Source organism: Protopterus annectens, chromosome 1.part0, assembly GCF_019279795.1.
Source record: "Protopterus annectens isolate FY-2018-M chromosome 1.part0, PAN1.0, whole genome shotgun sequence".
In the NCBI taxonomy this organism is placed as follows: domain Eukaryota; kingdom Metazoa; phylum Chordata; order Ceratodontiformes; family Protopteridae; genus Protopterus; species Protopterus annectens.
In genome coordinates this window covers 1,939,984,996-1,940,012,901 of record NC_056725.1, presented here as the reverse complement: position 1 = coordinate 1,940,012,901, position 27,906 = coordinate 1,939,984,996, and the positions used below count along the sequence as shown (strand labels likewise).

The window sequence follows — 27,906 nt, the reverse complement described above, 5'->3', positions numbered from 1 at the left end:
CAAGTCTTTCCAGGATATAAAATCAACAAAGATAAAACAAAGGTTATAGCTGTAAATTATGTACCCACACATGAATTAGTTCAACATTATCCATACTTATGGAAACACGATAAAATGAAGTATGTAGGAGTATGGATTAAAAAAGGCTTTTGTTATGGAATCTAAGGATATGTGAGAAGAAACTAAACAAAAGGTAATACAAAAACTGAGAAACTTTAAGTTCTTGTTTGTGGATATGGATAGCAAGATACAAGCAGTGAAAAATGTTTTAGTCCCTTTAGTTTTATACACAGGCAAGACATATTTTTATCAACCAAAGGAGAGGTTGTGGACAATAATTAATAAAGAGTTGAAAGAATTTATCTGGGAAAGGAAGAGGGCAAGGGTCAAGTTGGAAATGATTTAGGATTACCTGATTTAAAAGGCTATTTTAGAGTTACATAGTTAAGGCTCGTATACATAACACAAGCCAAACGCTGTAATTCAAAGTCGAAAGGGATGATGATGAAACAGGAAGGAAGTTCAAGAAATAAGGAGTTACTGGGGTTTTGGATGCAGATCCTTAAGGAGAATAACAGCAGCCATACATAATATTATATTCATAAAACAGCAGAAAGTATTCTAAGAACTAAGCCTACATGAGAATGGAGAAAGGAGGTTTTTGCCAATAGGGGTGACTGCAATTAGGGGTACAGAGAATAGGCAAGAGGTGGCTGGAATTTACTGGAGAAAACTGGCAAAGGAACCAAGGTATTTGGGAGCAAATAACTAGAGAGGGAAAATAACAGAATGAGAAAAGGCCATGAAAGATGTTTGGACTGCAGGCTAAAGACTGCCTACCCTACCAGGGATTGATATTAGAATATAGGCAAAGAGAAACCGATAAGGGAATCCTAAGTGAAATACCTGCTCTGGTAGAGTTTTTAGATGAATGTAGAGCAGAAGCTGCTGTTAAAAAGAGCTAATTAGTTTGGCATGTAAAATTTGGCACAATAACTGTGTGAATCAATCAGAGGAGGTTAGAAATAATTGGAAATAGAGATTGGATAAGCAATTTACAAGGGAACGATGGGAGGACATATGTTTGACTCCCAAGTATGGCACAAAAGATTTGGGCTGGAAGTGTTTGCATAGGTATTTTTGCAGCCCAAGCACACACCAAAGATCTTTTCCTTAGGTAGATGCCAAATATGTTTTGTGAGTGTAATGAGTTGGCAGACTAAAAATTCCCTGCAGAGTATTCTGCCAACAGTGTTGGGTGAGCAAATGGGTATAACTAAGGGAATGATTCTTTTCAGCTGGCACACAGGATCTGAATTGCCTAGACATAGTAATGCCTTGTTTACTTTTAATTCTGGAGGCTGCCAAAAAAGGTACTAACTAGGAAATGGAAATCAAAGTCCAAACCAAAAGTATTTGATGTATTGAATATTGTTAACAGATATAAAAGACCTGGACGTGGGGTCTTTAAAAAATGGTAGGTGCAAGTAAATAAATAAAATTGTGAGAACTGTAAATACATGCACAATAATGTTCTGGAGGAGGAGTGAGAGTTAAGGGAAGGCAAGAATTGGCCAATTTATGGAATGTTAGGCTGCAGGTAGTTACACAGAAGAACATATGTGATGTATAATGTATGCAGCTGGGAACATGTTAATGTGGTTTGTTTTCTTTTATATAAATGTATGTTTTCTTTTGTCTTAAGTGATAATTTAAAGGTGGTAAAAAAAAATACAAACCGTACTTAATAAAATCTCCAGGTTTATGGTTAATTCATCCTGAGGATGGTTTCATTGTCTAATGGTAATAAAGTCAGACTACATTCCTATAACCCAGAGATAAATTCTACATACATTCAGTCTAATGTACAAATTCCTGAATCTAGCCCATTGTATGCCTTTAGCTTGAAAGTACAGCTGTGTTATCAACTTGCTGTAACTTTAGATGCTGAGATGAAGATACTGCTGCAGTCATAATTTCAAGAATCTGTGCCACAGCTAGAGTCCTACACCTGGTCAGAGTTTCATAGCTCATCCCCTTCAGTCCTAAATAAACCTTACAAATCTGTCTTGTATGCAGGTAGACGTATGCTCATCCATCTTCTGTTCTTCCTCTGTTGCCCTTTCTCTAAGATTTATTCAGATTGGGAGAATATAAGGTGCATGCATGTGAAAGAAGAAGTTCCTAGATACATAGTATGCAGTATTTATAGGCCTCAATCTCACTAAACTGATGAGATGGCAAGGGGGAGGGGTTAGGACTTGTCTACTAAAGAGAGAATGGGGAGGTGACTAAGTTAGACCCCCTCTTCAGTCCTTTATTCCCTGGGTTTGAAGAATGGATGATGGTGGGAACCTGTCTGTAGCAATGTGTATACTTGAACTTCTATATTTATGTTAAGTTGATACAACTGTAGAACCTTATTTGTGTTTTATTTATTTATTTTAACTTTTTAACTAGGGTAGAGTACTGATCAGAACTGACCAATTTCATCTTAGACCGGGCAAAGTGTCAAAATGCTTTACCACCGTACTGTTATAAATACAAAGAGAGAAGAGAACATAAAGGTAAAATACACTGAGAGAAAAAGAAATCGTGAAGCATAGCTAGCAGTTGTAAGCAGACTTGCACATCTATACAGTTATTTACAAATATACTCAACTGCATGCTGGTAACTATTGCATGTCTAACTATTAAGGTATGAGCAGTGAAGGAAGGAAGGCATGTAGTAGAATTGGTTAGATAATGTCAGAAGGATGGTATTAAGGCGAGCTTTAAGATTAGGGAGGAATTGTGAGTAGAACGTTAATTCTTAAGGTGAGGAGAGATTCCCATAGTCTACAACCAGGAAATGAGAAAACTGTGGTCTGGGCAATGAAGCTAAGGGTTCGGAACTTGTAAGCAGGGACCTGAGCTGATGTGGTTTCTGGGGTCTACTTTAATTAAACGAAAGTGGAATCTGTCGACACATAAACAGCGAAACGCGATAATGTCGAACATGTAAAACCGTGAAATTTAAACATCGAAACTGCAATAGTTGCCCAACCCCCACCGCCCTTAACATACTGCCTACGCAAACACAACAACAAAAAACACATACATACACTAACCAAAACCCTACTACTAACCCTAAATTAAAGCAACAAAACCGCACTTGTAACCCTACACTAAACCCCACATACACAACTATCTATGCACTACCCTTAATCCCTCCCTAACCCTAAGGTCTGTAACTACCACACACTTACCCTACAGAACTATGGGTCTATATTATATCATCGAACGCTTAAAAAAGCGAACGCTGATTTGATCGACCTAATTTAAGCGAAAGCTTACAATCTCGAACTGTCAGATCAGCAATTTTTTTTCCCAGGGAAAAAAATCGCTAATCCAAAACACATACACACAGCACAAGCACACCAATCAAACAGAAATCCACACACATACACCTAAAATCTGATACCTAACTAAACTATGCACACACCACTAACTACCCACTTAACCTTAACCCAAACCCTAACCCTAAGGTCCGTCACTATCGCACACTCACCTCACTTGCTGCCTAACCCTAACTCACTTAAATCCGCCCTAACCCTCATGTCCACTCAATCGCACACACACCTAACCCGAGCCCTAACCCTAACCCTAACTCACCTAAATCACCCTAACACTCACATCCACACAATCGCACACTTACCTGAATCTGACCGGGAACTTTCCACCATAACACTGAAAATACCGAAGCAACAGAAACGGACAACCGAATTCTTTCCCTAGGAAAAAAATCGTGTTTCTGCTGCTTCGATATTTTGCAGTTTCGTGAAAATAAGTTCGATCAATCAGCGTTCGCTTTTTTAAGCGTTCGAGGATATAATATAGACCCCAGAACTATACCCACACAAAGTAAATATTCCACACACATACACTTAACAAAACCCTACACTAAACCTTACATACATTACCTATCTCTGCACTTACCTTAATCCGCACCCTAGCCCTAAGGTCCGTAACTATCGCACACTTACCTTATGGAGCTATACCGCAGATGGGCCAACTATGACAATTCAACATTTCCGATTTCGCTATTTAGTGCGTTCGACGTTTCCACGTTTCGCTGTTTATGTGTCGATGGATTCATATTCGACGGATTCCGCTTTCATTTAAGTAAAGTAGACCCAGTTTCTTAGGTTGTATGTGGGGTAGGCCTTGTAATTTTTTATGCTAGGTGAGAGCAGTTTGGTTGTTAAAAAGTTTGGATTATAGAGAGCCTATTAAAGTTGACATCTTTGTTGGACTGGGAGCCATTTTGCTTTTTCTAGGGTTTTGCAATGATGTTATTGCTATGAGAAAAAGGTAAGAAACTCGCAGGTTATATTTTCTATTGTTTGAATATGTTAAGCATTTTTTTTTATACTGAAGCTTTTGATGGAAGACCATATTCCAGTTGCAGTAGAAGGATGTCTTTGTCTACTGCTGTTCTTGTCAGTGGCTTTGGAGAGGAATGTGGGGGTGATGTTATTAGCCCAGAATAAGTGTATTAATATTTTTACTAGTGTTGTCCAGATGGAGAGAGAAGTTTAGAGATGTATCTAACTAGATGTCAATATATTTAAAAGTTTTTGTATTTTCGGTGAGAGTGTCTTGATGGTCAACAATGTGTAGAGGGAAAGTTTTTATGAGCTTTTTGTTGGCTCCAAATAGCATGGTCTTTGTTTTGCTGGAGTTAAGTAGAAGATTTTTGTTAGTGATCTGCTACATGATGGAGAGGAAATCTACTTAGAGCTCATTTTCTAGAACTGTGAGTGAGTATTTGAACACTTGTGGGCCATGATATTGGCATAAAGAACTAGTGGCAGTTAAGGAAGGACAAGGGGGGAGTTTATTGATATAGATAGAGAATAGGATGGGAGCCAGAACTGAGTCATGAGGGACACTTTTTTTTTTAGTATGGAGAAAGGAGAGAGGGAAGAGTGGGTCTTCACAGAGAAGTGTCAATTTGATGGAAAATTATGAAACTGGAAACAGTATCTTGACTGATTCATATGCCCAACAGATAGTGTACTAGAACTGTGTGGTGCACAAGATCAAATGATTTCATGAAATCAATAAAAATGGTACCTGTAAGCTCTCCTGTATCCATTGCTAGTAAGATTCCATCTGTTGAAGTCCATGTTGCTTTCATTTTACTATGGCCTATCCAAAAACCATGTCACTTGTGTGAGAGAAGTGTGTGTTTGTTGATACATTATGTGAGTTGGGACTATGTCAGCTTTTCTAGGATTTTTCCTAGGGTGGGAAGGATGGAGATGTTGCTGAAGTGTGAGGTTTTGGAAGGGTTGCATTCTTTAGAGAGAAGGATCATTATTACTGTTTTCCATATGTGTGGCATTGTGTTCTGGGATAAGCATAGATTACAAAATGTGTTTGCGGAGTGCTAAGATAAATTCCCTTCAATGGTAAATGAACCATGGAAGAACAACATTAGATCCAGGTGGCTTGTAAATGCATGTTTTTAAAACAGCTGTCCAGATGTCTTTTCTGTTCAAAAGTTGGAAGCAAAAGGATGGACTATGGGGAGGAAGGTTTGGATTGTGAAAGTCACTGCTACTTTCATAACTTCAGGGAACATTACTAAACCTTTCTGTGCTTGCCCTTTGGATTGAGAGGGCAACATTCCCCTCAGCATTGATGCAGCAAACTGTGCTCCAGCAGTAGATGCAATATTTAGCCTGTAATGTTTTGAAAACGTGCAGACAAGTGACCATGCAGCAGCTTCCATTGTGTCATTTGTTGATGCTCCCTTAAGGAATTGTAGTAGCTGGGCTCCTCCTATGGTAAGTGCTTGTCATAGAATTTGTGGCAGACCGTAGTACAAGGGGATATCCACTCATAGATTTGCTGCTTTGAAATGGACAATCATTTTTTTGTTTGTTTTATTTCCTCAAAGGCTACAAACAAGTGGTAAACCTTTATGCAGTCCTTTGTTCTAGGCAGTATCTTTGCTGTCTGTGTACATCTAAGGCATGCAAAACTCCTTCCCTTTCTATGCTGTGATTTTGGGAAAGGGGCTGGAAGATGAACTGCCTATTTAGTGCCACCTCTGTTACAAGCTTTGACACAAAAGAGGGACTGGTACACAAGTTCACCCTGAGTGGGACATCAAGAAGGGTTCCTTACACATAATGGCCAACAATTCTGAGGTGGTACTGTGGGAATCCTTTTCTTTTTCAAAGACGGAGAAACAAAGGACATTATATAGCCTCTGATGGCAAAAATAGTGTTCACAAAAGGTATTTTATGTGAGTTGCTATTGCTGTTTCAAAATGAAGTAGTGCCAGTTTCTGTAATGTAAAGTGTAGGCCCCCGGGTGGCAAAACTGACCTCTTCAGAGGTACAAGATGCAAAACACCAAAAAAATCCAGGGATCTAAACCTTGTCATCACAATAAACAAAACATGCTGGAGGGATAGGTTCTTGACCCAGAGACTCCCCAGACTCTGGAATAGATTGCCCATACATGTCAAGCAGAGTGCCTCTTTGGACCTCTTCAAGAGGAACCTTGACGATTGGATGGGAGAAAGGAAATTCACCCCAGGGATCACGTCAGTCGCCCTGCTAGACAGGGGTCCAGGAAAGTAAATAATGTGGGAAGAAATAGCCAGGGAATTGTTATGGCTAGGCTTGTATAGGCCCTAGGGCTGATAGCCTAGTACCAACCTATGAACCTATGAACACTGTTCAAAAATATTTTACTGCTATTCTGGAGGTAAGTGATATATCCAGAGGTAAGCATGCCTCTATAGCTGATAACTGGACTTTTACAGAAACATAGGCTTAGCCCATGTAAAACAACTTTTGTCAAATATTGCAGAACCCTTGGTACCTCTGCTTCAGCAGGCATAAGGACACTCGTGGCACCATAGAGCAAAACTTTTCCATTTTGCTAGGTATGACTTTCTAGTATTTGGTATTCTGCCCTCCCTTATTATGAATTATATGTCTTCAGACAGTTGCTGTCAAAAGACCAGCAATGTTAAGTCTTACGGGCCATGACAGTTATAGTTGTGAGCCCTATGTGTAGTAGGTTGTCCTCCCCATGGGCCAGCAGATCCACCCATTTGAGCAAAACAATGGCATCTTCTCTGGCTGTCATTAGAAGATGGGAGAACCAGTGTTGTCTGGGCCACAGAGGAACAATAACATAATTTTGAGGTGTTCCTACCATATTTCTGGATCAACCTTGGGACTAGGGGCAGAAGAGGAAAGACATAAGAACTTGCACTCCCAGTCAATGTGGAACATATCCACTGCCCAATCTTTTTGATTGTAGAACTCTAGAACAAAACTTAATAATCTAAAAATTCTTATGTGATGCAAAGAGATTCATCTGTAGCAGATCCCATTTTTTGTGACAGTGCGAGGAATACTTGTATGTGAAGTGCCATTCATGTGGGCTTCACAAGGCTTTGCCTAGATGGTCCACTAATAAGATGTCTCTTGTGGGGAATGCATGTCAGCTCATTGACAGCAGTTTCTACAAATGCAAATAAATCAAGAGCTGTTCATTGACATCACTTCCATCATACCTTTTTGCAGGGGAGCAAGCAACACTGCACCTCCCATGTGAGGGACACCCATCCACACTCCCCAAACTCCGCACTTCCTTGTCAACAGGGACAGTCAGATTCTTTTAGCCTGGGGACTGCTCACCATATGAGCTCCCCGACTAATTCTGATCCACCTTCAGAAGTCCAGTTGAGGTAAGGTACTAGGAAAAAGACATATAAAAGGCATTTAGATTCCTCTACAGAATCAATCACTGAAGTCACAAACTTGGATGACTGGGATGGGTGCACAGTGTCCCCTTTGGAGAACGTCACCTTTGGTGACATTTTGGAATTGATGAAACAGTGAGGGGGTTGGTTCACTGATATGCCCTCCCATGAAGAGTCCTTGTTTTTCAAGGCTTTTGGAGCTAGCTCTTCTTCCTCTTAGGCAGTACTGCCCACTGATGCATTCAAAGATCCTGGTAGCTCAATGGGCTTGGAAGGATCCTGATATGGCAGAACTAATCCCTAAAAAGCCAAGCAAATTTTTAGTTGCACCTAAAAACAGACCACAATGGAGTAAGAGTCTCCATATGGATGCCATGGTTGTGGCAACAACCACTGGAAAAGAGCTCTCTGAGGAGAGTATATCTGTTCTTCTACCTAATAGAGAATTTAGAGTACTGGACAGATTCAGAAATGGACACTGACGTTTACTGTTAAAGCGCTGAATTACCTGGCCCTCATGACATGTTTCTAGAGGGACCTGAGAAAAGAACTCAACAAATCCCTGTCAGTTAATGTGCTGATGGATGTCCAGAAAACAGTGGAGTCCAGCTTTTGTACCTTACAGTAATTGTCTAATGTATCCATGTATCTGCTTTCTAATGCAGTTGATGGTATGAGTAGAGCAGCAGGCATCAGGATAGCCATCCACCATCATGCTGGGATGCCTTTCTTCCTTAACCACCCCCCCCCCCCCTTTATGGCTTCACTTTCTATGGACCAAAAGTTAAGGAAACTCTCAGGAAGGTAAGACCCTTTCTGACATTGGAATCCGCTTCTCAACCCCTCAGATAACTTTTTTCCAGGAATCAGAGAGTTGGTAACAAAATGTGGTTCAGAAAATCACTAAGCTTCAACCTGGACACTCCTCCAGACAGATCCTCCTGAGGTAGAGGAGGAGCAGTTTCAATGGACATCAACCTAGAGGCAGGGGCAGATGGCAGAATCAAAGATTTTTGTTTTTTCCCTTCCCTGAGAAATCCTTTCAGCACTCCTGAAGGATTACCCAACTGACACACTCTTGAAGCAGTCGAGGGGAGCTTATCCCTGCGCCGTCATGCTTGGCAGGCCATCACATCAAATTCTTGGGTACTAAGAATTATCAGCAGTGGCTATGTAAATGCCCTTTGTTTCTTCTTCTATAAAGAAGAAAAGGATTCCACAGCACCACCCTATCAGTTAGAATCCACAACAGCAGAAGTCTTAAAGCTGTTAGGGGAAAAAAGTCATCCAACACATCCCGCCAGAGCAGTTAGAATCCAGAGTCTATTCCAGGTTTGTTTTGGTTCCGAAAAACACAAGGGATATAAGGCTTGTCTTTGACTCCATTCAACTCATTCAGTTTGTAAAGCAGACAAAGTTCTGGAAGGTCACGGTTCAGTCCATTCTACATCTTTTGAAGAAGGATGAGTAGATGTTCTCAGCAGACCTCAGGATGCCTGCTATCATATCAAGGTGTTCAAGGAGATTTCTTCATTTCTGTTGTAGAACCAGTAATTTCCAATTCAGAGCGCTGCCTTTTGGTCTCACCACAACTCCCCAGGTGTTCACAAAGTGCATGCTGGTAGTCACTGCTCATCTCCGACTACTAGGGCTCCAGATATTCCCATACTTATACAACTGGCTCCTCATCACACCAACCAAGGATCTTCTAATTCAGCAAAGGGACTTCTTACTCCAGTTCCTCCAATATTTGGGGATCACAGTCAATCAACCCAAAAGCACATTACTGTCAGTACAACAAATAGAGTTCATTAGATGCCATTTGAATGCGAGCAACCAGATAGCTACTGTACCAGAACCCAGAATGGTTTCTTTATGACAGACAGCTTTGCGAGTTCTTCAGCACCCTTCTTCACCAGTAAGACTTATTCTTTCAGTGCTAGGTCGAATGACTTCCACAATAATGTTAGCACCCCTAGCCAGATAACGCACGAGGATTCTTCAGTGGACCCTTTCAGTGTAGTGATCCCAGTTCCTTCATCCTATTCATGCGTGGAGTCGCATAATGATGATATGCAATTCTCTCATCACATGGTGCTTGGCCTCCACAGCTCTCCTAGAATGTCAGCTTTTTTCTGCACACCCCCCATGACCATAGTAACCACAGATGCTTTCCTCCTGGGTTGAGGGCTGAGGGCATTTGTTTCCCTCCTTCACGTTTCCCTCCTTGGGATAAAACCGTTATGCTTCATGTTTTAAAAAAAATTCTTTCAAACTGGCAGTTTCAGTAGATTTAAAATACCTATCTTGGAAGACTATTTTTCCTGTGGTCATCACTTCAGCTAACAGGATTTCTTAATTACAAGCACTCTCCTGTAAACCTCCGTATTTGGTTTTCCATAAGGATGCGGTTTCTTTGAGAACAAATCCTACTTTCATCCCAAAAGTGGCATCAGAAATGAACATTAATATTCCATTAATTTACCAATATTATTTTCCACAATTTTCCAATAAAGGAGAATATATTCTGCATTTACTAGATATCCACAGACAACTTAGATTTTTACCTCCACAGGACTAAGGATTTAAAAAAAATCTGATCAGGTATTTGAAGGCTTTTCTGATGCAAAGCTAGGGCAGAATGCTTCAAAAGTCACTGTCTAGATGGCTGTTTGACTGCATTGCATTTGTATATGAAAAAATGGAACTCTGTTTAGCTAAGAAACCAAGAGTTCATTCTACAAGGGCTATGGCTGTTTCTACTGATTTCATGCACAATGTTCTCGTAGATGAAGTTTGTGCTGCAGCAACTCAGTCTACAGTCCATACTGTCCTTTCTCATTACCAGCTGAATGTACAGTCAAGATCACGTATATCCTTCGGTTCCATCATTCTCAGTAATATTCTTCATTGATACCTCCCAGGGTCGTGATAGCTAGGGAATCTGTCCCAAAGGTTGATTCAGACAAAAATGACAACATACGATACAAAATGTGTATACTTACCATAGTGATAGCTCCATGTTGTCTTCTTTTCATCTGGTTCTACATCCCTCCCTCCTTCCCGCTCCCCACATTTTTTTCTAACATGGTCTTCTCTTTGATTGAATGGACCTAACCAGGATCCTTGTCATTACACAACATCAGATGGTTGCTTTAGGTTAATTTCCAGTGTAGAAGTTAGCTGTTATTGTTTATGAGGTAAAGAGAATTTTTTGGGTGGTAAGTAGACAAACTTGATCTGGGGTATTTGGAGGAAAAGAGGGTTTATGGATAGGGTAGGAGTCAGAGCCCTGGATCCACAGCTTCTAAAGGTGCCAATGTCAGATCTGGTTGGGTCCAATAACCCAAAGGTTGAATCGGACATAAAGGAGACAACACAGACCTGTCATTATGGTGAGTACCCAACTTTCATTTATAGTCTGTTACTAAATCATTATAAATACTTCTCATGTTGCCTTTCTAATTTTTTACAGTGCTTGTACTTTTTTAACTACGTTTTTAACTGTGTTACTTTCATGTAGGCTGTGCCAGAAATTGGTCAGTTTTACCACAGTAAACAAACAGAAGTAAATAAGTTAGTTTCAGCTCTGACCTTTGCACAGCATGCTATGCAGTGCTTTGCTAATGCCTCTTCCCTATGAGTGCCCAGAATAATCAAATCCGTGCCACTTAATACCAGAGGCATACACAAAACAGGTTTGTTTTTGATTAAATTTAAGGACTACCTTTAGTCAATTATAGCTAAGAGGCAAAATAGCATTACAAATAGCTAAACAGTGTGTCTTTTCATATCATACTTTTAAGGCAACTTTTTGACTTGCCACATAGTAACAACAAGAAAACTGCACTTAAGTGTTTTATGTATGTGTACTTAATATGTGTATACACACACTTGACTGTCTCATCGAATATCGAAAGTTCACAAGAGCAAAAGTTCAATGAACACTCACTTTATAGTGAAGTTGAAGTATCAAAAATCCAAAAAAATAAATCTCTTCACCCCACATCTGCTGCTAATTATATATACCAACTCTGAGATCATACAACAGCAGGTAAGGGTAAATTTCCTTACCCCACTGCACCATGATTCCATGAAAAAAGCTGCCAACAAACAATGAACTTTATTTTTTTAGACCAGGAAAAAGCATTCACTGGAACTTTTTAGGCCAATGATCTTTTTTTTTTTTTTTTTTTTTTTTGTCAGGAGCCTTTGGGTCTTTTTCTAGCTACAAGATTTGCCTAGCTAAATACATGCAAACAGGAGCAGTCTCTTCAGTAATGTGTCTAATGAGGGCAGCGTACAGAGGGACAGTAACATCTTAGATAAGATACGTCTGGAAATCAGTTGCGCTATATAGGAAGATTTCCTAACTGCTGTTATAACATGATGGTCAAAGTTGTTTGCCCAGTTCCCAAGATCCCTGATTGCCATGTCTGTGTGGAGTGGGGGTAGTAGATATGGTAAAAAGTTACAGATAAGGGTTGTTTCCCAAAGATGACAATGCTGCGCATTTTTATTTATTTAGTTTGAGCCCTTTCACTTTACACGACTGTTTTGTAAGGACTAGATGTTCTTCGTGTTTCACAGTTGCAGCCATCACAATTGGGTTATCTGCCTGCAGGTAGCACTCAGTCGGCATGAATACCAGAGTCTTGGGATAGCAACAACTGCTAATGGCTGTTACATACCTCAAAAACAGATTGTATCAATTATTCACTGATGAATCTCAACTACATTTGTAACCATATTTAGTATATGTCACCATATTTTAAAATTGTACTATGTTCTACAGCTGTTTTACATCTGTTTTCTTCTTGACTTGCGTCCTTAACTGGACTAATGTCCATATTTAAATGCTATGTTTTTTAACTGTATAATGCAAATAATACTTAATGTGGAGCTTTTCTCCCCGGGCCCCCGCTGAAAATGGACCTGTGTCCAGTCGGACTCTCCCTGTCAACAAATGTAAATAAATAAAAATAAATAAATAAAATAAATTTCTGCGTTGGATGCTGTCATTTCTTCCATGACATCAGGGGTATAAAACAGGCAGCCGACACCATTACATCAGTCTTTCTTGCCGAGAAGGAGCCCGAAGCAGAAACAGTTCGCATGTGCTGGTCGGCTGCTACCTGAAATTTTTGTTTTTCGAGTTTCAAACCTGAAGTCTTCTAAAGCTAAGTACCCCGTTGGGGATTATTTTTTCTTGCTCTAACCGATGTCAGAAAATGTTAACAATTGTCTTGCCTGTGGAAAGAAAATACCTCACAGAGATTTTCATTCTTACTGCGTCACCTGTTTAGGCCCAGAGCACAACATCCCTCGCTGTCGGTTTTGTGCCTTGTTTAACGCCCGAACCATTCGTCGTCGGGCTATTTTTGTCACTAAATTCTGTTGCTCTCTTTCTCCGTATTCTTCAATAAGCCATCCGACTACCGATCTTCCTAAAAAGCGTAAAGATAAAGACAGAGACAGATCGCATAGGTCCAAAACGTTCAACAGCACTTCGGTTAAGCTAGTTGCCAGTTTGCCGGTACTCAGTGAGGCGCCTTTGCAGCCCCTGATGCCCACTTCTGCAGATTCGCAGGCCTTTGCTGAGACCCATTCGGAGTCTGGTATGCCGCGAGATGCTTCTTCAACTATGGAACCTGCGGATGTCTCTACCTTGGACGGATCCTGTGCAGGCACCGGCTTTTGAGAGTGTATTCCGACCTACCGATATTCGCATTAAACCGACAACTTCATTTTGTAGCTAAATCTACCGAGTTTCTCAGGCCCAGAGTACACGCTACACCTAGAAAACCGATGTCCAAAGCGCATGCTCAAGCTCCCATGCCACAAAAACAAATGCTTAGAATGGCTGAAGACCTTATCACCCTAATTAGGGGAAGTCAGCCTTCCCCTGCTTAGAGACAAAGAATTGAGTTTCTTTCTGATTCTACAGACCAGGAGTCTGATGACTCTGACCATTCTGATTACCAGGACATACCCTTATCAACCTTTGAGGATTCAGATGCAGAGGAATCTATTCCCTCGGCCTCCCCTCCAGGGTATTTTCTTTTGGTGAAACCTTACATACTTTAAGAGAGCATTTCTGCTGGGAATGCCAGGACTATCCTCAGTCCAAAAAGAGACTCAGAGAATTTTTAGAGTTGCCTCAGCACAGGCCTTTAGCTATAGCCCCTGTCCTGGATGTTGTAGATGATGTCTTCATGGAATCCAGTCTTACTCCAGACACTTTACCACTGGCCCCTAGAAAACCTGACAGGTACTACAGAGTACGTGATTCTCACAAATTTCTCTTTAAGTATCCTACTGCAGATCCAGACACCATTTCCAAGATGACCTAAAGGGATTAAGGCTACTACAGCCAAAAACCCTACTCCTTCAGACAGGGATTCCAGAGCTTTAGACAGATGGGGTAAGAAGGTATATACCGCTGCAACTCTTGCCATCAGGGCATTGAATTGCCAGTTTCACATGTTGAAGTACCAGCAACATACTATGGAACAAATTAAACAAAAAATGATGTTATCTCCAGATTGTGCAGAAAATAAAGATTTACAATAGTTAATGCATTCTGCAAACCAAGTTAGTAAGCATACTTTGCAGTGTGGCTTTGATGCCCTAGAATTATCTTGCAGGGCTGCAGTCACTGGGTCTGTACTGAGAAGGCATGCTTGGCTGTAGCAACAAACCTTGCCAGATCATGTTAAATCAAAATTACTAGACACTCCTTTAAACCAGGACCGTTTGTTTGGCACCAAAGCAGAAGAGGTTCTTAAAAAGATGGAAGAAAAAAGAAAAAACTAAATCTATGCAAACTAATAAAGAATTCTTACAAGTGCAGCCACCTTGATTCAGTAGGCATTAGCCTTCTAACAACTGATCCTTTCCAGCCCCTTCCAGGCCTTCTCAGTCTAAACCCAGGGGAACCAGACCACCAAGACTACAGTCTCAGGGTATGCAGAGATCTAAACAATGGAGTGCTCCCACCTCAAAAACAGGGAGTGGCAAGCCACCCCCTTATGGGAAAAGTTCACAATGACTTTTCTATTATCCTTCCCAGCCCTGCTCAACTGCTTGCGTCCTTAGGAGGAAAACTTGCCCTTCATGCCAAAAACTGGAGGTCCATTACTCAGGACCGATGGATTCTAAACATTGTATCCCAGGGGTACATATTCTACTTCCATTCCTTGCCAACCCCAAGTGGGTTTCCAGACCTTCCTCCAAACCAGTGGGCAGAGGCTCAAAAGCAAGTACTTTCCCTGCTCAATATCAGGGCCATCCAACCTGTTTCAGTAGAACAAAGAGGACAGGGTTTCTACTCCAGACTGTTCCTGGTGCCCAGAAAAGAGGCTCTTGGCGCCCAGTCCTGGATCTATCAATTCTCAACACCTTTTTGGTGGTCCCAAAATTCAAAATGCTTACCCTGCAACAGCTTCTCCCTATGCTAGCCAAGGATGCCTGGCTAGTCACCCTAGACTTAAAAGAAGCTTATCTGCACATCCCCATAAGGGAGTCTTGCAGGAAATATCTACACTTCAGGGCAGGCTCTATGCACTATCAGTTCCCTGCCCTTCCCTTTGGCTTATCTACTGCACCCAGAGTATTCACCAAGTGCCTGGCTCCAGCCATTGCATACTGCAGGCAGAGAAATATCCAAATTTTCCCATACTTGGACGGTTGCCTGATTCAGGTGGACAATCAGGAATTGCTACTTCAGCACATGGCATTTGTAAAACGACTCCTATCTTCATTGGGGTACACCATCAACGAAAAGAAATCACAACTGGTGCCCAGTCAAAAAATTGTATTCCTGGGGGCAACCTTGAACACAACTTCCCAGATGGCATTTCTCACTCCAGAAAAACAGGTCTATTTGAACAACTACTTCAGACAAATGGCCACGAAAACCCAGCTATCTGCAAGGAAAATACTGCAAGCTGTAGGGTTCATGGCCTCATACATTCTGCTAATTCCATATGCAAGACTGCATATGAGGAAGCTTCAGTGGTACTTAAAAAGTCTTTGGTGCCAGCATTCTCAGGACCTGGAAACAGTCATTCCTATCATACCTTGTCTAAGGGCAGAGTTCCTTTGATGGGCAGAAGCATGCAACCACAGCAAAGGAGTTGCCTTTCACTCAACCCCTCGCCACCCAAATCCTGACTACAGATGCTTCAGACTATGCATGGGGGACTCACATGGCAGGCAAATGCATTCTGGGCAAGTGGAGCCCAGGACAAATTCTCCTGCACATCAATCAAAAAGAGACGTTAGCTGTACAGTGTGCTCTAACAGCCTTCAAATGCCTAATCCATCCAGGACAGCTGCTGATAAAAATGGACAACACCACAATTATGTGGTACATAAACAAGCAGGGGGGAACCCATTCCTACCCACTCTGCAGGTTAGCCATGGCCCTGTGGAGTACAGCCTTGAGCAACCAAGTACATCTACAAGCTCAATTCCTGCCAGGCAAACATAATTCACTGGCAGACGACTTAAGCAGAAATCTGGACCTACACGAGTGGAAATTGGAGCCCAACACCTTCAACCTTCTAATCCAGAGGTGGGGAACACTGGAGGTGGACCTATTTGCCTCCCCTGAGAACCACTAGTTGAGAAAAGTTTGCACCAGGAACCTTCACAGCAGGGCCTGAAAGGTAGATGCCTTATCCTTCAAATGGGAAAACCTCTCAATTTATGCCTTTCCTCCTCTGCCCCTCCTCTCAAAGGTACTACTCAATATCAGACAGGACAGCCCAAGGGCAATTCTTATTGCCCCAGACTGGCCACGTCAGCACTGGTACCCAATCTTACGCAGTCTGACAACAGTGTCACCCTGGCAGCTTCATCAGACACTTTCCCTGCTGTCTCAGCAGAAGGGACGGATTTTGCATCCACAGCTGCAAACCCTAAACCTTGCAGCCTGGCTTTTATCCCCTGAATACTCCATCAGCAACCCTCAGCAAACAGGTGCTGGACGTCATTCTTAAGACCAGAAGGCCTAGTACTAGGAAATCCTATGCTGAAAAGTGGAAAATATATTGTGTTTGGAATCAGTCTCAAGGAAAGGACACAGCTGTGCCCTCCTTACCTCAAATCTTTGATTACCTAGCAGAGCTATTCCACAGAGGCCTATCCTTCTCCTCAATTAAGATTCATGCCTCTGCTGTCTCAGCTCATTATAATACTGAGCCACCTATATTCTCTTACCCTCTTATCAAACAGTTCTTGAGAGGAGATAACAACTTAAGGACCCCTAGGAGAGCATCCACCCCTGCCTGAGACCTTAACTTTGTACTGGAAAAGCTCACACTTCCCCTTTTGAACCTGCGGCTTCAGCAGAGTTAAAATTCCTTTCTTGGAAAACAGCCTTGCTTTTAGCCATAACCTTAGCTAGAAGAGTGTCTGAGTTACAGACACTAATGGCTGTGGAACCCTTCATTATTTTTCATGCTGACATGGTTTCCCTCAGGACTAACCCATCCTTTATGCCTAAGGTGGTCTCCAATGTGGCTGTAAACCAAGCCATCCATTTGCCAACCTTCTTCCCTAAACCTCAAAATAAAGGGGAAATAATCCTGCACTCCTTGGATATGCACAGACAGTTCAGGTTCTACCTTGACAGAACTAAACCTTTCAGAAAATCTGACCAGCTTCTAGTCAGCTTTGCTACAGGGGCAGAGGGCAAGGCCATTTCAAAGCAAACCATTTCCAACTGGATAGCACACTGCATCCATTTCTGCTACAAACACCATGGAAAACCTACCCCACAGGGGATCAGAACACATTCCACTAGGGCTGCTTCCACGTCTACAGCATTTCTCAGGGGAGTCCCTACCAGGGACATTCTGGAAGCTGCAAGCTGGAGTTTTGTACACATCTTCACCAAGCATTACCACGTACCTATTTTTTCTAAATCCACAGCTGGATTTGCTACAGCAGTCTTACAAGGCCTGCTAGCCAGCCCTAACTTCTCTTGACTGCCTCCACCCTTCCTCAGCTTTGGGAATCAACCCAAGTGTGATGACTGCAACAGTGAAACACGAAGAACATAGTACAGTTGTGTACACTTACTATAAATGTAGATGTTCGAGTGGATTCACTGTTACAGTCTTGGTTTCCCTCCCTCTAGCCCCCTGTTTTTCTCTATCCTTTCTACCTATCCTCTATATGGCCATTTTTTATGACAGTGGTATTTACTTTTTACTGGTGGTGTTCCACACCATATACTAGCTTCCTGTTTGGGAGGGCTTCTGACATCTGGGGCAAGAAAAACTGATGTAATGGTGTCGGCTGCCTGTTTTATACCCCTGACGACCTGACGTCATGGAAGAAGCAACAGCATCTGATGCAGAAATCCCAAGACTCTGGTATTCGGGCCGACTGAGGGCTACCTGCAGGCAGATAACCCAAGTGTCATGACTGCAACAGTGAATACACTCAAACATCTGCATTTATGGTAAGTGTACACAATTGTACTTTCTTGCTGAAGCACTTCTGTATTAATGGGAGAATGTATGATGTCACCCAGCTTGCAGTCATCTGCAGACTTGGTTAGCCATCCATCAAGGTTTCCATTATTGAGGTTGGAAAACTGTATACCAAAAAGGTAGTGCCCAAATACAGAGCCCCATGGTACTCCACTGGTTACTTTCTTACTTCCTGAAGTGACACCTGCTATCTGTGTGAATTCTACCCTTTGGCCATTTTACAGTCCATCTTGGTCTGCCTTTAGTTCTTTTACCTTGTTTACAGTGCTAGTGTGAGGTATAGTGTCAGAGGCCTTGGCCAAATCCAAAGATGTTGTGTGGCAGAGTGGCCACTGTCCACTGCCTTTATAACCGTCTCAAAGAAGTTTACCAAACCAGGAGTAGGCATTATCTGCCATTGACAAAACCAAACTGTTGTGGATCCAGTTGATTGAGATTTTTAGTACCGTAGTTTATGAAATCAAATGTGACATATTCCAGGACCTTACAAATTAGGCTACTTAGGCTAATAGGCCTCTAATTTCCAAGCTCTGTGGGAGAGCTCTGTTTGTGCAGGGGCACCACTACATCTATTTTCCAAACTTTAGGGATATGTGGCTAGGCTTAAGTTAAACAAGCAGAGGATGAATAATACATTTTACACAAAAAAAGCCACTTATCCATTCACTATCCAATATCTGATTTGTTCTGTTAAGAGTTGCAGGGGCACCGGAACCAATCCTGACAAGCAAAGGGCATAACATAGAGGACCATTCCTGAATGGGATGCCATGCCATTTAACACATACTTACACACACACACAACCACATACACGCACTCATCTACAAACAGTTTAGAAGGATCAACAATTGACTTATCAGAAAGAAACTGGAAACTCTGCAAAAATTGTCATGGGCACAGGGAGGACGTGTAAACTGTACACTAAAGCACCAAAGCTGGGACCCAGTCTGTAAAACCAGGTGGTATATGAGGCATACTGTGTGCCCTACAACTGAGTCTTTCTGTTTAAACAATACAGGTGTGAGGAGAAGGTTTAACACTTCAGTATCAAGTCCAAGTGTCTCTTCTTTTTTGTGATACTGTAGCATTATGTTCAGCATTCATACTGCATATACAGACATGGAAATAGGCAGCAGATAAGTCAGCAGCAGGGCCACATGGCACTGTTCCAATCAGACTTTCAAGGCTGAATACATTAATGCATGGATAAATAAACAAGGATCAAACTACTGGAGAGTTGCTAAGTTGTTTGACACAACAGTGATGCACTCCTTGACTCTGAGCACCCATTGAGCTTTCAGTGTTAAGTTATTGTAGACTGCGATGGTGGTGCTGTAGTAGCGTTGTCACCTCACAGTAAGACGTTGTCCTGTTCGATTCTCAGCTAGAGCGTCTTCTGTGTGGAGACATGCGTGAATGGGCATGCCTTCGTTGAAGGTTGTGCATCAGAGCTGGCAACTCAGCATGTAAAAATCTACTGCCAATCATTAGCGGACCGGAGTTCTGCTGTGGTGACCCCTAACCGGGAAAAGCCAAAAGACACAACAACATATGGAAATTGTAGCTTTCAGTGTTAGCATGATTTTCTAGCCAAATTTTACAAAGGGCCAAGGCAAATTATAGCTTGAGTGTGCAGCCTTTACATTTTACCATATATGTGTGTTCTATTAGATTATTTTAAATGTCTATGTACCTGGAGTGAGTAACCATCTCTTTACTGTAATTAAGTTGTATGACAGTTTTCAATAGTTTACCTTCTTTACTAAGTCACTGAATAGCACATTGTTTCGTAGACTTCTAGAAGTCTACGAAACAATGTAGACTTCTAGAAGACATTGGTGGCTTCCATTCTGACCTGTTTACCAGCTACAGTTGAATACTGACTCCAAAATGTTTGCCTTGAAGCACTGTACACATGTCAAGTAAAAGTTTTAAATGTGTTTAGAAAATGGACTTGGAGAATGAATAATCACCATTAGACAATCAATATGCCTAAGTGAGGCATTAACCTAATAGGTAGCCTTGTAAAAGGAATAATGCTTATTCTGGCATAAAATCCATACACTAAAAATGAAAGTCATTACTGGAGACACCATTTCCTTAACCCTTGCTAATTATTGCTCTTATAAAGGTACAGTTAGCAAGTGTGAAAAACTAAACTAAAAAATAAAATAAAAATAACATATATAATATACCCCCCCACACACACACACCCACACACACACACACACACACACACACACACACACACTCACTCTCTCTCAAAACAGATACATTGCAGTGAAATGCTGCATTTAGCTTGCCCCATGATGGGAACAGTACCTAAAACATTTGAATGTGTGAGAATTTAAACCTCCTTTATTCATAACAAATGTGTCCTTGTATGTTTGAGAAGAGTGTCCTTGTATGTTTTCACTGGAGCTTTTGATTTTCATCCACATCTCAAGGATATGTAATAAGGTAATTTGGGGGTGCTTCAAATTGCCCCTAGTTGGGTGTCATCAGTAAGGTAGGTGTGTGAGTATGTTGTCATACAATAGCATCCTAGCCACATCTAATTTCCTGCTTATACCGGTTGCTTGCTGGGATACATTCTGCATTCCCTTGACTTGATTTGGATAAAGTGAGTATTGACAATAGGTGGATGTGTGGATGGTGTATCTAAATTTGATGTTTTAACCAGTGCCATAGGCTATACACTTTCTAATACCTGTATTTATTTTGTTTATTTTTATTTGTTTACTCGTTATTTAGGGCTCATCTGTTAACCCTTTTCAGCCAATATCCTAGCTCAAACCACAAGCATAGACATTCAAATGCAAGAATACAAACTGTAAAAACATAGTACAGAAGCAGAACACATGTACTGCAGACAGAGCCATATACTGTACATAGGTTGACAGTAATAATGCAAAATTCATAGGAAGCAGAGTTCCTCCGTAACGCAATTCAAGTGTAACTCAACAATTAAATAGGGAACGGAAATCCATCCCTGGTTTGGCAACTATGTCTGTAATGGACACAGGCAGCCTGTAAATGGTTCATTACCCAGGCCCCTTCTTGTAAATGTTTCATTTCCTAAGCCTCTGCTTACGCTTTTCAAGGGTACCAAAGCTTGTCAGACATTTGAGATGCATGGCTAGGCTTAAAAGGAGACCAGTGGTCGTTAGCCTAGTACACACCTATGAACCTGTGAAATAAAAGTGGTCTAGTAATATGTGCATGTCATATATTTGTACTATATGTATTATGGTAAATGTGTAGTATAGTATGGTACGCAAATGTGGAATGAACATTTTATGTGAAACTGTCTGCTAAATGCTAGTGTTATAAAGCTTTATTACATATATAACAGTAAAAATTATAACATTAAAAAAACTAAATCTTAACACATTTACATTTTTATTTTACTTTTACAATAAATGTGCAAATTTCAGTCCATATGCAGATATCAAAATGATATATAAATACAAATATATATTGGCTTATATTGGTTTATGTGGTTTGCCTATTCAATGAAAGCATGCGAACATGGCTTTTTTGTGTAGGTGTTCTCATCATTTTTTTAAGGTGTCATAGGTTTATAGGTGTGTTATTTCGTTTATGTGGTGGTGCCATATGGCAGGCCTTATTCTGGAAAAGGCATTTTCTCCTACAGTTGATTTGAAATGAGTCTGGACTAGTATGAGGTAATCAATTTTTGAGCAAATAGGCTTGCTCTTTAAGAGGAAGTTTAATTCATTGCTTCCGTGGCATAAAGGGATGAAGCCCTTACTATGACCCAGATGATCCAAGATTAGTTAGTGGCTTGGGTGCTGGATCAGCCAGTGAGGGGGAGCAGGATGGGTTGCATGCAGTGATGTCAGAGTCATCACTAGCTCCACTTAGGGCATACCAAAAATCCTCCTGCCTGGTGTACAGGGCTAGCATATGTGATGCTGCAGGCTGCTGTGCTCCACTCCTCCTCTCCAGCACACCACTGGTGCGGTCCTAGCTCTAAGGACAATACGAGGAACACTTAAGGATAAATGTCACATCCAGGTAGCTGATGGTCAGCTGGGGCCATGAGAAGGTGAGAAAGTTTAACTCTCAGAAGTGGGCAGTAACTTAGGTTTATTGTTTAGAGTAGAAAAGTTCCTAAAAGAAAGTTAGCCCTGCTTGGAAATGGAAGTCATTTGAGGTTCTTTAGGAGATCACAGTGGTGTGTCCGCATCAGCCAGTAACATAGATCTGTATATTTTGCTCATGACTACCTGTACCCTTTGAGTATTGTATGAAAAGTTAAAAATTGGAGTCCATATTCTAGTTTTGTTAGAAGTATTTTTTTTCTGTAGCTGTGTAGGTAGTAATAGAAAGGATATGAGAAATACTGTAATATATTTTATTGGGATATAGCTTTGCTAGTTACATTGCCAGTATTGGTAGTTAATGTTACAGAAGGATCTGGAGTGTGATCCAAGTACTTGTACTCAGTAACTTTAAGGATGATATTATCCCATGTGTCTTCAATGAGCAGGGGATGGTGGGTTTACTAATTTCTGTGCTGTAGAAAATAAGATACCATTAGCTTATTGGAGACTGATTAGTAGTATCTGTTGGATGAAGACTACCGGCAATGATTGGTGAAGCTTTTTTGTAAGTTAGGGTGTAGAACTGAATGTAATTTATTAGATTTCATCAGCAATATATTATCTGCATATTTGATAACATTGAGAAAGTAAGTCAAAAGTAAGGTCATTAGTAAAGAATGAAAAAAGATAGAGCCTTGAGAGATTCCAGTACTGAAGATCTTACTTTATGAGAAAGTTATTGGCTTTAGCTTGAAAGTTTATAAATTTGAAGTAATCTTGAAACTATTTCATTGTGTTATCTCTAAAATTAAGCTTTGGTAATTTGCTGAGAAGTATATTCTGGTCTTGTCTATATACAGACCAGCAGTAATGATGCCTTCACTAATTTTACTGTAAATTTTATTTGTAACAGTCAGTAAGGCTTTTGGACTGGTGATGGCATGATGAATGCCATGTCGATGGTCAGAAAGCAGGCCATATATGTTTACGTGCTTAAATAACTGCTTGTACAACAGTTTTTCAGAGATTTTTGCAACAGGGCACAAGTTGGAAATAGCTGTGAAGTCCTTGAAGAGGATGGTACTTTTAGCATTGGAATAAAGGTGAAGTGTTTGATTGAAAGTACTATACTGAAATCCAGGGACAAGTTAAAATATGCATAAGGGGGTTAGTAATTTTTCTCAGTTGCATATTCTAAGGAAAACAGAATGAAGCTTTCTGTACTTGGCAGATGAGAAGTTTAGACTTTTTAATAGAGTTTTGGACAGCAGGTTTGGAAAAATTGAAGTCTGTAGAATATTAAGATTGTGTGTATAGCTGTGAAGGAATATCATTTGCGGGGCCCGGTGTGTCTTGCATATAAATGGTACGTTACATAATGTCTGTACAATGCTTATTATGTACTTTTTTGCTTCTGACTCTTAACCTGAGTGGTTCTAATTAATTAAATTACATCTTCCACTTCTTTTCATCATTAGCTCATGTATTATTCACTCTCATTTTGAGTGTATGGCTTGGAAAGACTGAAACCTTTCATTGAGCTTTACTTCGCTTTTTCTGGAAATGGCTTTCATGTAAAATCAGAATAATTCCCTGCCAGACTGCTTTGCTGGTGGATGAATATTCATAAATATTTATTAGTTCCTATGATGCTTGGCTAATATGACTGCATGTTTTTAATCATCAGGAATAACAGTTTTTCATTAAGATGTGTTAAACATCTATGTTTCGGTCTCTTTTTCTGTCCCATATGATTTTCTAAAAAAAGTTAATAGAATTATTTTTAAGAAGACATTAGTAATTTATTAGCATTGCATACTAGCCAACAGTTGTCGTATAAAATACTCAGCAGTACTTGTCTAACTATTGATTGCTATGCAGTTTGGCCTATATTGGCTTGTTTTCACAGGGAGTAGAAGTCGTGTTTTAGAAGTTATGTTCAGCGTTTAATGCCAGTTTGGTAACAGCCATCGTCTTCTATTTTTGATGTGTATTTTGGGCATGAAAAGTAGAATTGTGAGAGAACCGATCATTTTGCTCAGAGGTAAAAGTGCTACCATGAAGAGTCATAGCTGAAACATGACAGCAGGAAGAGCTCTGTGTGTTAAAAAGTTTAGGAATTTGTTTTGTTTCCTGTGAACTTACAGGTTTTGGTACGAGAATCCTGGTGTTTTTACTCCAGCACAACTGACGCAGATCAAGCAGACGTCACTTGCAAGAGTTCTTTGTGACAATGGAGACAATATAACACGAGTGCAGCATGATGTCTTCAGAGTGGCAGAGTTTCCACATGGGTATACCAGCTGTCATGAGATTCCAAGCATGGACCTAAGGATCTGGCAAGACTGCTGTGAAGGTCTGTATAAAGGGAATTTTATTACAGGGTGGGTGTTGGAATCTTTAGAGGTATGACACAGCTGTGTAGCTCCCTTTGTATGTTGACAAGAATACATACAAAGGGGCTGTATTTATTTTGCTTCATTGAGTTTTGGGGTAGCTGTCCTGTGTCAGAGAAGAAGGCTGAAAATACAGTAGTTATAAAGTGTTTGAAGGGAAATGGATTACATTTGTTTGTTTATTTTCATTGTTTGTTAACCAAGTCACCTGGTCCATGAACCAGTTTCAGCCACAACCCTGGCACAAGTCAAATAGTCAAGGATGTTCAAGTTTTCTGTTTAACATAGTGCTTTTACATTGTATATAAAGTTCTGGTAACTCACAGAAGTATAGAGTTGAGAATTTCTATTGTAGGTTAAGTGATTCCAGCTAGTACAGGCAATAATTTGATGACATATTCATGAAAACTGTAATTATCAGGAGGCTGTACATCATAGGTCATCTTATTACTACTATTATTGTGTTTTTATGTGTCGTTTTGTAGTCTGTCATCTGTATTATTTCCCATTTTGTAATCTATGCAGATATCCCATGTGATCCATTCATAACCATGTTTTTTAAAGAAAATATGAACCCTTGGTTATCGTTGACAAGTCTCATTTTATATGAACTTGGATTTCACCAAAATGAGATGTTTAAACACTAGACAACAGGAACATAGCTGTCATTTTAAAATAATTATACATAGCTGAGAGTTGGATGAGAAAGAACATGAAACTCACATTTTGATACAGGGGGTAGAAGACGTGTGTATTTTTTATTTACAGTATCAGATAAATTTAATGATATATATCCATTTCCACTCATGCTGTGCATTGCAAATGTATTCATTTATTTTATTGCACACATACATAGGCACAAGCACACACTCATTAACAATCAAACACTCAGTCTTGACTAGTACATATGTTGCTATATATACTCAAGTACACAGTCATGAAATATATATAAATATATATATATATATATATATATATATATATATATATATATATATTTGGTGATGTTGTGTCTTTCGGCTTTTCCCGGTTAGGGGTCGCCACAGCGGAACTCTGGTCCGCTAATGATTGACAGTAGATTTTTACGTGCCGAGTTGCCAGCCCTGACGCACAACCTTCAACGAAGGTACGTCCATTCACGCATGTCTCCACACAGAAGGCGCTGTAGCTGAGAATTGAAGTGGCTTGGTGTGTTGGCCTTGTTTATGGTTATTTCTAAGGGTGTTTCTTACAGCAGTACTATTCAGTTGTATCAATCATGCTATTGTAACAGTTGCATTTGCACACAAGCCACACTGTGCACATCCCTTTTATATTAGTGTGCATTGTGTTTTAGCATACAGTCGATTCTTAATAGAGAACAGAAATGTTTAGCAAAATATAAGAATTAAGAAATGCAACAGATTTTAGTGAAGTGATCTACCAAAAAGGAAGGATAAAAAGGAGAAATTACTCATTCCCAAAAAGTGAAGCAAATTAGCAAGAAAGCTGTCAAAGAAAGGCATGAGAAAGAGATACGAGTAAGCAGAGAAGGAAAAGTGAAGTTATAGTAAACATAATTGTGTAATAAAGTGTTAAAATGGAGCCATATTCATAGGTTCATAGGTTCTTATGTAAGTAATAGGGTAGCTGCCCTTGTGGACCACTTTATGCCTAGCCAATTTCTCTTCAGTGGTAAGAACCAAACCCTTTTCCTTGTCTCTGTGAGGTAAACACCTTATCCATTATGCCAACTCCCAATGTTGACCTAAATGCCTTCAACACAGTTGACCATTTAATTGTACTAACTTACCTTCTAGAATTAGGAATCAGCCTTGATGCCACCAAATGGCTCAAAGATTGCCTTGCAAATAGATCTTTTGTAGTAAGGATTGGTTCCTGACTTTCAGACATTGCACACAGCTGACTCAAGCATACCACAAGGATCCGTGCTTGTGCCAGTTTTATTGTCCTTTTTATAAACAAGCTACCCTTTACCCTGCCCTGACTTCAGCTTCTTTTGTATGTACTTGACACGGTCATCCACAGATCAAATTTCGAACATCACGTCATGCCAGCCCAACAACAAGAAGACCTGCTTGTTCTAAACAAATGGCTCATTACCAAAAATGATCTTCACAATGGAAAAAAAAAGGCTTTGCTCTTTGGGACCAGTAAAAGACTCTCTGGAACACCTACCTGCCTCATTGTCTTTGATGAGGAACACAGGCTGATTGAATTACGTCTTTCAGATACCTTTGTAACTGACTTCACCAGTCACTCACTTACCATGAGCACATCCAAAAATTCAGTTCCAGAATTACCTATCTTCTGTTCTGGGGCCATAACGTTTCCCATTTCCTGTCAGCTCCAGTAAGGGCTGCCAAGGGTCCTTGTTGCCCAGTTAGAATATGGGCCTACCACTTTTTGCTACATATGCTGTTATCATAGCTTCTCTGTTCTTGATGCAAGACTTGACAACAATCTCTACCACCCAGTCTCACTCACAACGCAAACTCTACTTTCAGATACCAAATAAAACAGTTTCTAACACAGCAACATGAATGCAAATGTTTGACTGCAGAACATTTCACCTAACAATGAAGATCTTAATGGCACTTAATTCTTTTCTTATCTTAACCCCAATGCCACTGTGTCCCTTTGTCACCTGAATATGAATGCCTTATGTAAATATGTATATTGCTGTTGCTAATGTTTACCTCTAATTCTTTTTCTGTAATTCCACCTAATGTTTAACAGTCTCTTTTGCACAATATGGTATCAATAATGTTACTTATTTTGACTGATTCAGAATTGGTTGTTGTTACTATTGAATGTAACCTACCTGCAAACGGACATTATTTGATCAGTTCCCTACCCCAGTAACAAATGTAAATAAAATAAAGTAAATATAAATAAATACAGGCAACTGCAAAGCAAGTGGAGATTAATGCTGAAGTCAACTGAAAAGGAATTCTGGACTTCAGAGAGGTGAACTTTAAATCCGTGTCCAGGTAAGTTGGTGTTTCATGTGTCCAAAATAAGTGAAGCATTATTAAACTTGGTATCACATTAAATGTACTGTTTGAGAAGGTTACAAAGGAAGAATATGTTATTTTTATAGAGATATATGAAATAAAAAAATAAGATTTAGAAGTCTTAGCTGGCTTTGTATCTTAGT

At 40.3% G+C, this 27,906-nt stretch overlaps 1 protein-coding gene across 2 annotated transcripts in view; it reads left to right on the top strand.

Moving 5' to 3' along the window:
• Nucleotides 1-27,906, top strand: part of PXDN (peroxidasin) — a 2,220,827-nt gene that overhangs the window by 1,936,944 nt on the left and 255,977 nt on the right. For both annotated transcript variants that reach the window (XM_044070259.1, XM_044070249.1), the window contains one exon: nucleotides 24,498-24,706. In XM_044070259.1, coding sequence (XP_043926194.1) covers nucleotides 24,498-24,706 — 209 coding nt within the window. The remainder of the gene's footprint in view (nucleotides 1-24,497; nucleotides 24,707-27,906) is intronic.